Source organism: Echinops telfairi, unplaced genomic scaffold (genome assembly GCF_000313985.2).
Source record: "Echinops telfairi isolate 266 unplaced genomic scaffold, ASM31398v2 ScPeMD7_16;HRSCAF=60, whole genome shotgun sequence".
NCBI classification, from domain to species: Eukaryota; Metazoa; Chordata; class Mammalia; order Afrosoricida; family Tenrecidae; genus Echinops; species Echinops telfairi.
In genome coordinates, this window is record NW_022103913.1 from 11,062,135 (window position 1) to 11,072,445 (window position 10,311).

At 39.9% G+C, this 10,311-nt stretch overlaps 1 protein-coding gene across 1 annotated transcript in view; it reads right to left on the minus strand.

Annotated features, from left to right (window-relative positions):
* Positions 1-10,311, minus strand: part of PCCB (propionyl-CoA carboxylase subunit beta) — a 118,727-nt gene that overhangs the window by 34,555 nt on the left and 73,861 nt on the right. The window contains exon 9 of the mRNA XM_004712100.3: positions 7,801-7,882. Within this exon, the coding sequence (XP_004712157.1) occupies positions 7,801-7,882 (82 nt within the window). The remainder of the gene's footprint in view (positions 1-7,800; positions 7,883-10,311) is intronic.

The window sequence follows — 10,311 nt, forward strand, 5'->3', positions numbered from 1 at the left end:
TTGAAGGGGTACTTGAGTGGAGACCCAATGTCCATCTGCTACCTTAATACTAAACCTATAAGTATATATATAAATATAAACATAGCTCTATTTCCCCATCATCGTATATAAATATATATACAAATGTACATGCCTGTATTTAGACCTCTATAAATGCCCTTTGCCTCCTAGTCCCTTCCTCTATTTTCTTTTAATTTTATATTAGGTGTTTTATTATTATTATTTTAATCCTCCTTGGCTTTTTGAACTGAGAATCTAATTCATTTCTTTCTTTTATTTTCACATTTAGGGCTATACATTTTCCTCAGCTCAGTGCTTTTAATGTATTACATAGATTTTTATAATAAGGTTAATAGTAACTTTTCTTTTCAGAAATATTCTCATTTTGGGTTTATATTTTTTCCTTTCACCTAGGAATTACTTAATAAGAGATTTTTCATTCCTTGTGGGAGGGTGCTTTTCAAATTTTTGATGTTACTTTTCTAGTTTTGCTCAGTGTTGTTTATAATAATTTAATGTTAGAGAATTTAATCATTTCTCTCCTTGACCAACTATGATCATAGTTGTCATATGTCTATTACCAGAATAAATTATCTGGAAAACAACAACAAAAACCCCTAAGATCTACCTATTATGTTATTTAGGCCTCCTATATTTTACTTATGTTTATCCCTTTGACCTGCCGTATACTAAGAATTGAAATGCCATAACTGCCAAATGGACAAACAGTTCTGTCTTGGAAGAAGTACAGCCAGGTGCTCCTTGGAGCCAAGGATGGTGAGACTCTGTCTCACATACTTTGTCAGGAGAGACTAGTCTCTGGAGAATATCATGCTTGAAAAAGTAGAGGAGCAGGGAAAAAGAGGAAAGTCCAAGACAAAACAGATCGACAACAATGGGTCCAAACATAAGAACAATTGTGCGGGTGGCATAGGAGTGGGGACTGTTTCATTCTATTATACAAAGGATCACTCTAAGTCGGAGCTGATTAAAAAGGGGCACCTAACAACATACTAAGAATGGTACATTTAAATCTCCTATTATCAATATGGTATGGTGATTACATGTTGGGCTGCTCCATGGGAGAAAGGCAGGACTTTCTACTCCTGTAAAGAGTTACCATCTCAGAAACTCACAGGGGCGGTTCTACTCTAGCCTATGGGGTTGCTAGGATTTGGCACAGACCCACCACCGACGGTGAGTTTGAAAATTGTTCTATTATCAATGTGCTTTTACCAATAGCTCATTGGAGCCCCATAGTTTCTGTTAATATTATTGGGTGCATAAATATCTTAAATCATTTACAACACATTGTGAGTTGTGGCATGTAGCATTTGTAAAGGCCCTTTGTCACAGCTATGTACGTGAAGCCAACTTTCTCTGAGATGAGCATCACACATACTGCTTTCATACTGTTTCTGATTTCCTAGCACGCTTTTGCCCACCTCTTAGTTTTCGACTTTCTGCATCCCTTTAAAACTCTTTTGTACATCGCATATGGTTGGTCTTTGTGAGCCAAACTGAACAACGTTTCAATAAATAAGTTCCTATACAAGTTAATAACAACATTTGTTTCTTATTTTCATATGATGTTGTTATAATGAATGTACCATGTACTTTTGCTGTTTATTTTGTTGTTTTCTTCTACAAGGGCTTATATTTTTTTGTTATAGTGGGTAGGTTAGTAATTATATCCTTATATAATATTTTATTAATTAGTCTGTCTATTTTTAATGTTATCTGTTAATTCTCAACTGTCAGTAAATCTTTCTGCGACACCTTTTCCCTTTCCTATCTCCTGACACTTCTCAAGGGCATTTTTCCCTACAATTAACCATGTAACTTTTTCCCCCCATACATCTTTAATCTCTTTGCTTTGGTCTTAGATTTATAATTAAGTATGTTAAGGTTTTGGCTGAAACTTACCCAGTAACACCTTAGTTAGATGAAGGTAATTCTCTATGAGATTCCTGAAAAAGTTCTTAGGAATACAGAGTTTCTTCATTGCTTCCAAGTTTTCTACAGTCTTAGTACATGAAGTTCAGCTTACCTAGACATATAATCCTTAAGCATACCCTCTTTCAATCTCTGAAAACGGTTTCCCTTTTTTTTTCTTTCATGTTCCTTTTGAAAAGTCTGATGTCCCTCTAATTCTTTTGCCTTTATAAGTAATTTGATCTTTTACTCAATAGTCCTACAGAGCTTCCATTATTTTAAAGATCTAATAGGAATAGTTGGGTATTTTCTAAAGTTTAACCATTCTAGGTCTATTTATCAAGGTATTCCATTGGATATTAATTTTGTATATTCTTTTATTTCTGGAATATTTTCTTGTAGCTTATTCATTATTAATTATATTAATTCTGTTCCATTGGATTTTCTTCAGAAACTCCAATTATATCTATGTTTGGTCTTTTTTTTTCTCAAAATTTTTTTTGGGGGGGGTCTTCTTTACTCATCTGAAAATTCCAACATTTGCATTTTGACCCTTTTTATATATTCCTTTACTTCATTTTCATTCTTTAATTTTCCCAACACTTTTTCCCAGTGTTGATTACTAAATGTTCTATTCTCCTTGGTTATTTTTGCTACTAGCTGCCATCCAGTCAGCCCCAGCTCATAGCAACCCATAAACAATGGACTGAATGCTGGCCGCTTGAACCAACCCCAAGAGCAGCTGTGAATTGTGCCCTGTGCTTGACAGGGCTTTCCTGGACTGCTTTGCAGATGTACTTAACTAGGCTTTCAGACCAAGCCATCGTAGTTTGGAAGCACTGCTGAAGCCTGTATCATAGCATCACTCAGATCGCCACTGATAGACAAGTGTTGGCTGCACATGGGATATATCGACCAGGATTTGAACCTATGTTTCCTGCACAGAAATAAAAGTACCACTGTCCCCATTGAACACCTTGCAATTTTCTCTTCATTTCTGATGTCTTACCTCCTCCCTTCTCTATTTTCTCAATTTAGTCAGTTCTAATTTTACATTTCCCTAATTTTTAACCTTTTTGTTGTTAATTTCTGAATTATTGTATTTCATATTTTCAAATCCTTATTTAAGGATACAAAATTCACTTACGTGTGAGCAAATGTTTCATGGCTGCTTGTACAGTGGAGGGAGTTTCATCAACTGAAATAATTTTATTCTCTCTTATTTTGCTGAAGACTTATATTGTTTATATTGCTGAAGACTACTTGTACTCTACATTTTGTTTAAAAGGTTGGCAGTGAACAAAATCCTAGTTAAAATACACCGCTTCCGTCAGTACAACAAAGTGCAGTTGGGTTAGTGGGTGGCTGGGTTTACGGTAAGCCATGGAGCACGAGGAATGTAAACTGACTGTGGTTTCTGTTTGTCTTCAAAGTGCACAATTCACCCCCTTTTGCTTCATTTTCCCTTAACTTCATAATTTCCAAAAGTGCCTCTCCTTTCCTTAACCCTTTATCTCCAGAAGTAATACCATTTGATGACTGCCTTCCTGAGTTACATGTATGTTTTTAAATACATTCCATGAAGTCACTGCTCTGATTTAATATTTTTACAGGTTTATTGGCATATAATCCATACATCATACAACTCAATATTTCAATCATATCAAGAAGAATTGTATAATCATCACTCCAATCACTTGTGATTGTTTTTTTCATGATTAAAATGAGTTGTATAATCACCATTAGTTCTAGGGCTTCCTGCCCCTCGCTCATACTTTGCTCACCCAACCCTCTCACGCTCCCTATCTCTCACCCTCACCCCTACCTTCCCTATAAACCCTTGCATCTGTTATTATCTACATGCATCTACACCTTCTGTGTTTCACAAACTGGAGAACCCAACAGAAATAAGAAACAGAAACAAAATGAAGTGCTAAAGGTAAAATAAAATACAAAGATAAAAATACAAATAATGTGTAAGAAAGTAAAGAACACCATCAGTATTTAAAAGGCCAGGGAAGAAATTTTTGTCATGGAACAAGCAAAAAATACTTGCATCTAGAACAATTTCAGGTTGGGTCAACATGGGAGTCAACTGACGGAGTATCAAGGTCGTTCCAGTATAATCATGGTTACAATGATCTCTAGCTAATAGTAAAGGTGTTCAAGGCCTTGGCTTGTGGCTAGAAGGGATCTGCCAACAGTTTGATCTGAGAAGTTACTCTGCAGATCGGTTATGGGCACCCACTGTCCCCCACAGCCTTCCACAAATTGGGAATTGGGTGTTTGAAATTTAGGCTCTGATACTTTTCCCTTCGTCAGCTTTAAATTCTCTTATTGTTGTCTTGGATCACACAATCTGGTGTGTGGTTCTGCAATGTGAACTTCATTGACTCCTCATTTAGATGGCTGTTTGTTTGACTACAAGTTGACTCCTCACTTAGATGGTTGCTTGTTTTGAGACCCCAGACATTATTCCGATTGCCAGGCACCATCTTCTTTCTTCACCACACTTTGCTGTAGCACCCTTACTTTCAGCGATCATTTCATGAAGGGCCCTGTTATCAGAACTAATTGTTCTTGGATTGGGGTTAGAGTTAAGTGGGGCTCCAGAATCCATCTGCTTGTGCGTGGGATATGCATGACTCAGGTTTACTCTGACGGTCATATTGTGTCAAAATCAAAACTCCATATGACTAATTACCCCAACAACAGAAACAAACCAACTAGCAGACAACAAAAAAACAAGCAAAATAAAGGCAGTAAAACAAAAACCCATAGAAACAGAAAAGTAAAACATTGTCAATCATCCCCCTGGAGTATAAGGTGATTGCACTGGTTATATCATCAATTTTTCCAATGACACTGAGCTTTGGATATTGTTGGTATGAGGTGTCTATGCAAGTACAGTTTCACCGTAAGCCACAGCCCATTGAGTGTTGCTCCACAGTTTGGTCCCCCATTCAACACCCATTCCCCTGGCAAACTTCCATCTTCCAAGTTCAAGGGGAAACTTCCATCTTCCAAGTTCAGATCCCTGCCCAACAGATCAAAGCCTGCCATGTCACTGCGAGGGGAACATTGAGGTACTAAATTTATGGTGATTCTGGGTACCTTTCCACTGGGCACCCACCAAGCCAGGGGTCCAATGACAAAGTTCCAGGGCAGCCACTCTCTGCTTCCGCTCCCAGCCAAGTATCCCGGTACTCAGTCCAAGGATGGAGGCACCTTTGAGGCAGGGCTCAGTTCATTCTGCCAAGACTCTATGTTAAGTCCTTACGGTGTGGCCCTTGGGTTATGCCATACCACCTGTCAGGTCAGCATCCAAGGTCACCATGGTGTTTAGTCGATGGTGTGGTTCATTGAGGGTTGGAAAGAAACATATTTGTAGTGTCTACCCAGGTGCACAAATTTGATCCAATGCACCCCTAGGTTCTCTATAATCATTGCTAAGCATCCCTTCTTGATGTGAGGTTAATTCTCTCCAATCACCCACTATACTCATCAACAAAACTATCAGTGTATCCTCTGAAATGTAGATGTTCCTCTCCCTTGGTCTTGTCTTGATTTCCTGGCAAAGTTCTCCTTCCATTCGTGGGGAGGGGGGGGGGGGGACAGTAGCCTTTTCAACTTTTGTTCAGGAATTAGTCCCTAATTGGGCCCTGAGATTTGTTTGTTGGTATTTCTCCTTATAGTGGTGGACTCATACATGTCCTTTTGTGATTGACCTACTTTTACTCAGCATAATGGTTACCAGATCTTTCCATGCCATGTGAGGTTTCATGCTTTCGCCACAGGTTTTCAGGGATGCATAGTATTCCATTGTGTGAATGTACCATCGTTTTGTTATCCATTCTTCCACTGTTGTTCACTCTTATTCTGGGTATTTGCATTTTTCTTTTCTTTTTTCTTTGTTAAGTTTGAACGTGGTCTATTTTGTTAATCCTTTCAACAAACTAGCTTCTTGTCTTATTGATTTTTCCATATTTTGTGTGTATTTTGCTTTCCATCTCATTTCTGCTTTGATACTTATCGTTTATTTCCTTCCTTTGTTGGAGGAACTGTTGTTGTTCTTGTTCCAATTCTTGCAGGTGTTGTGTTACGATGTTGATTTTAGATTTCCCCCTTTTCATGTGTGTTGATAGATATTCATTGGCCTCTATTAACTGCTTTCGCTGTATCCCAGGGTTTTTTTTCCAATCATTTTATTAGGGGCTCATACAACTCTTATCAAAATCCATACATACATCAATTGTATAAAGCGCATTTGTACATTCATTACCCTCATCAGTCTCAATATCCCAGGTTTTTATATATTGTATTATCATTCTCATTTGTCTCAAGGAATTTTTAAATTTATTCCTTTATTTGCCTTATTACCTAGTCATTTATTAGTATTATGTTGTTCAATCTCCATGTGCTTGTCTTTATGTTTCTGCTCTTTTATTGATGATTTCTAATTTTACAGTTTTGCTGTCTGAGAAGAATGATGTAGCATCTCGATTTTTTTTTTTAATTTGTTGAAGCATGGTTTGTGGTCTAGCATGTACTCTATTCTTGAGAATGTTCCATGTCTATTGGAGAAGAACATATACCATTGTTTTGTTGGATGGAGCGTTCTATATATGTCTATGAAGTTGTTTTTGATGATCATGTTATTGAGTTTTTTTGTGTCTTTACCAAATTTTTTTCCTTGACCTTCAGTCTTTCCTTGAGAGTGGTGTAGTGCAGTCCCCTGTCATTATTGTTGCTGTGTCTATATCCTTTTTCAATTCTTTGAGTATTTGTTGGACGTACTTTGAGGGCCTTTCATTGTGTGCATATGTTTAGTATACATATGGCTTCCTGAACTATTGTTCCCTTTAACATTATGTAGTACCCGTTCTTATGTCTTATTACGTTGTTTGCTGGAAGGTCTATCTTCCGGGAGATTAATACTGCTACCCCTGCTTTCCTTTGACTGCTGTTCGCTTGGGATGCTTCTGTCCAGCCTGATTTTTAGTCTGTTCATGTCTTTGTTTGTGAGGTGTGTTTTTGTAGGCAGCATATTAATGGATTTTGTTTTCTTATCCATTCTACTACTATCTGTCTCTGTCTTTACTGGTGTATTTAGTCCATTAACATTCAGTGAAATTATTGATATGTATGTATTTGTAACTATCATCTTGCTTATATGTGTGTGTGCTGTGTGTCTACATGTGTGTTGTGTTTACTTTCTTTGTTTTTCTGGTGCAATTTCCTTGCTTTGGGTGTTGCTCTGTGTGTGGGCTTTTTGTGAGGAATTGTCTTGTATGTTGGTTTCAAGTTTGTGTGTTGTTGCTGTTGGGTTTTGGTCATAGTACTTCATAGAGTGGTTTTTGTTTTCTATTTTTTTAGTTTCTGCAGCATTTTTCTTGAGCAGGAAACAAAATTTCATAACCGCACGCTGTTCTCTTAAATCAGTCATCACAAAACACGAGGTTTGAGTGAAAGTGCTTTTATAAAAAAACCAGTGACCAGAGAGAGAACCTTTCCAGGTAACACCACTGGGTGTACTATCTCAAAGTGAGTTGTTCAATGCTCACCTAGAAAGAAAAATGTGAACTGTGCCCCCAAGATTCCATGTACCTTAGAGTACCTTTTTAAACACCCCAGAGCTCAGTTGGCCCTCAAGTGCACCTGAGCCACAAGGTTGCGTAGTTAATGGTCTTCCTAGAATACACTATTCAGTGGACCCTGCCCCTGTGCCCATCCCATGCTTTATCTGTTCATCTGTGCAGCCCAACATCAGGGCAGTGAGCCAAGTATTTTCTCAATAGCCTGAATCACTGCGGCCATGGCCAGGGCCCCACTAGCACTAGAAAGATAGGCAGATGCAGTTCTTACAGAGCGTATGATGTCCTCCATGTCATAGGCTTTAGTGGACTCCAAAGGGACGATCGTGTCAAGCTCAGGAACCAGACGATCACTGTGGGGAAACAGGAGGGTGTAGGGGCAGTGGGTTACTTGATGTTGCTGTTCTAGCCCAAGTTTTTAACTCCCACCAAAAACCTTTCCTTGCATAGGTTTGGTAAGAAGGTGAGCAAAGCTACCAATAGGATTCCCCTGTGACTAATGGCAAACAGGATTCCCTCTAGTACCATCCTGCTGTGGTGAAAATGAACCCTTCTGAGAAGCAGGAGGAAAGGTTCTCATGAGCAGCAAAAGCCAGGAGTAGAGCTTGTCCTCTGGACCCAAGATCCCTGCTCAGTGAACCTCCTGGATCCAATGACAGCTGTGGCATCGGAGAAGCAGCAACAAAATCAGGAAATCTGGAGCATGGAAAAAAATGATGGACTATCCAACCCACAGAGGCTGGCTCATACCGTGGGTGCCTCTGGACACTTAACTGAGGAAGTTGGACGTGCTGGCCTACTGAAGTAGAGCTGAGAGCCTCTGGCCTGAGGCTTACTGGAGCGGAATGACTCTGGGCACTTAATTCTGGGAGCTGCGTGTGCTGACTCACAGCTTCAGCTGAATGCCTTCAGGTTGAGGCTTATAGAAAAGTGGTATGCCCTTTAGGCATTTATGAACAGCCTTGAGAAAATGTTGTGATATGTCCTGATAATCAACTCAGACGAGCATTTCTTACGGGCATTACAATCTGTTAACTTCCTTAATAAACCCTTTAATCACACTTTTCCCCCTGAGTTCTGTGTAGCCATTGCCATGGATATCAGAACCTGGAGGTAAATTACAGAACGTTAATCAAGTCAGCGCAGAGGGAGCTCTAGTCAACATCTGACAAGCCAGCTCAGCTGCCTTTGCAAGGGACAAGGTGAGAGTAGGGAGAAACATCACGAAGACTGGGCTAGTTCTGTCCCTGCCAGTCTGCAAAGCAGTCAGCCAAGCTGTATTCCTTTGGAACCACCATATGAAACGGAGACTGAGACTCAGACCAACTCAAGAGACAGTATGATTTTAGAGAAAATGAGCTCATTCCCTGACTGGGAATTCCTTCATTTATCTTCTCTGAACACAGCTGCAACCCAGGTACGACATGAGGCAGTGAGGGTCTTCAGACACTGAGAGGTCAAAAACAAGGTCTTGGAAAAACAGAGTAAATGTTCTGTAGAGACCACTGGATCCATATTCTGTTAGGTGGCTAACACATGAAAACTCCTTTAAAATGGAAAATTGAGCTCTCGGAAGAGCAAGATCACTGCAGGCTAAATGCCCACAGACACTCTCCTGTCTGTACCTCTGTGGCTGGGCAGGGCCGCTGAGCCCTTCCCCACACTGTAAAGGGATAAGCGACATGTCAAGGCCGGCTTCCAGAGAGTTCTGTCCTGGGGATTGGGTACCTACACAATCCAAACCAAACCCACTGCTTTTGAGTCAATTCTAACTCTCACTGACCTTGCAGGACAGTTGACCTGCTCCCTAAGGTTCTCAAGGCAGTGGTCTCTACAGAAGCAGGTCACCCCACCTTCAACCATAAAATGGCAGTGTTCAATATTGGGGACACGGCGGGGAGTTGGTCTGTTCTGAATACCCCACCGAGGGGCAAACCAAGAAGGGAACAGAACAGATCAGCAACGGGAGCAAAGCAAAGCCACAAAGCCCCTGAGGCACAACAAAATTCGACTTCAGTCTAAGAGAGGCAGCTCCTGGATTTCCCCCAGGACCAGTGGGGAGAAGGTCATAAAGGTCAACAGACAGACCTGGGGAACTATGTATGTTTTTTGTTTGTTAGCTAATTGTTATTATCTTTTTTTGTTTGTTTTCTTTTCTCTTTTTATTCAATCTTTTGTTTTCTTTTTGTTTGGTCTCTGTTATTGTTGATTTGCCTGCTTATATAAGATAGGCACGGGAAGCAAGCTGGAACCAATGGTTCCAGAGGGTTTTAGGGGGAGAAGGAAGTGGGAGAAGGGGCAGGTTAGCAAACAACGCCATAGATGGGAATAACGAGGGAATTAAAATTGACAATAAGGAGCAGGTAGAGATCCTGAGGGTGGTGGCACAACAGCAATCTACCTGAGAGGAATTACTAAGAGATGGAAGAAGGACGAGCATGATGGAAGCAAAGTTATGGATAGAGGTATAAACCTAGGTGTGTACATATGTAAAAAAATTAAGTCATAAAAATAGAGATATTGGCCTATTTACATATATTTATAAAGCAATACACTGAGGTAGTGGACAGACTCCGGGCCTCTGCTCATGCCCTCCCTCAATGCAAGAACACTTTGTTCTAACAATCTGGCATTCTGTGATGCTCACCTGTGAGGAACAGAAGGATTTCTCTTAAGTTGTCTCCCCAAAATATGTACCAGACTTAGCTTGAGAATAATTGTTCACTAGGCAGCGAAAATAGGTCAGAGGTTATTCTCCTTAACATCAGCCATCTAGAGCAGC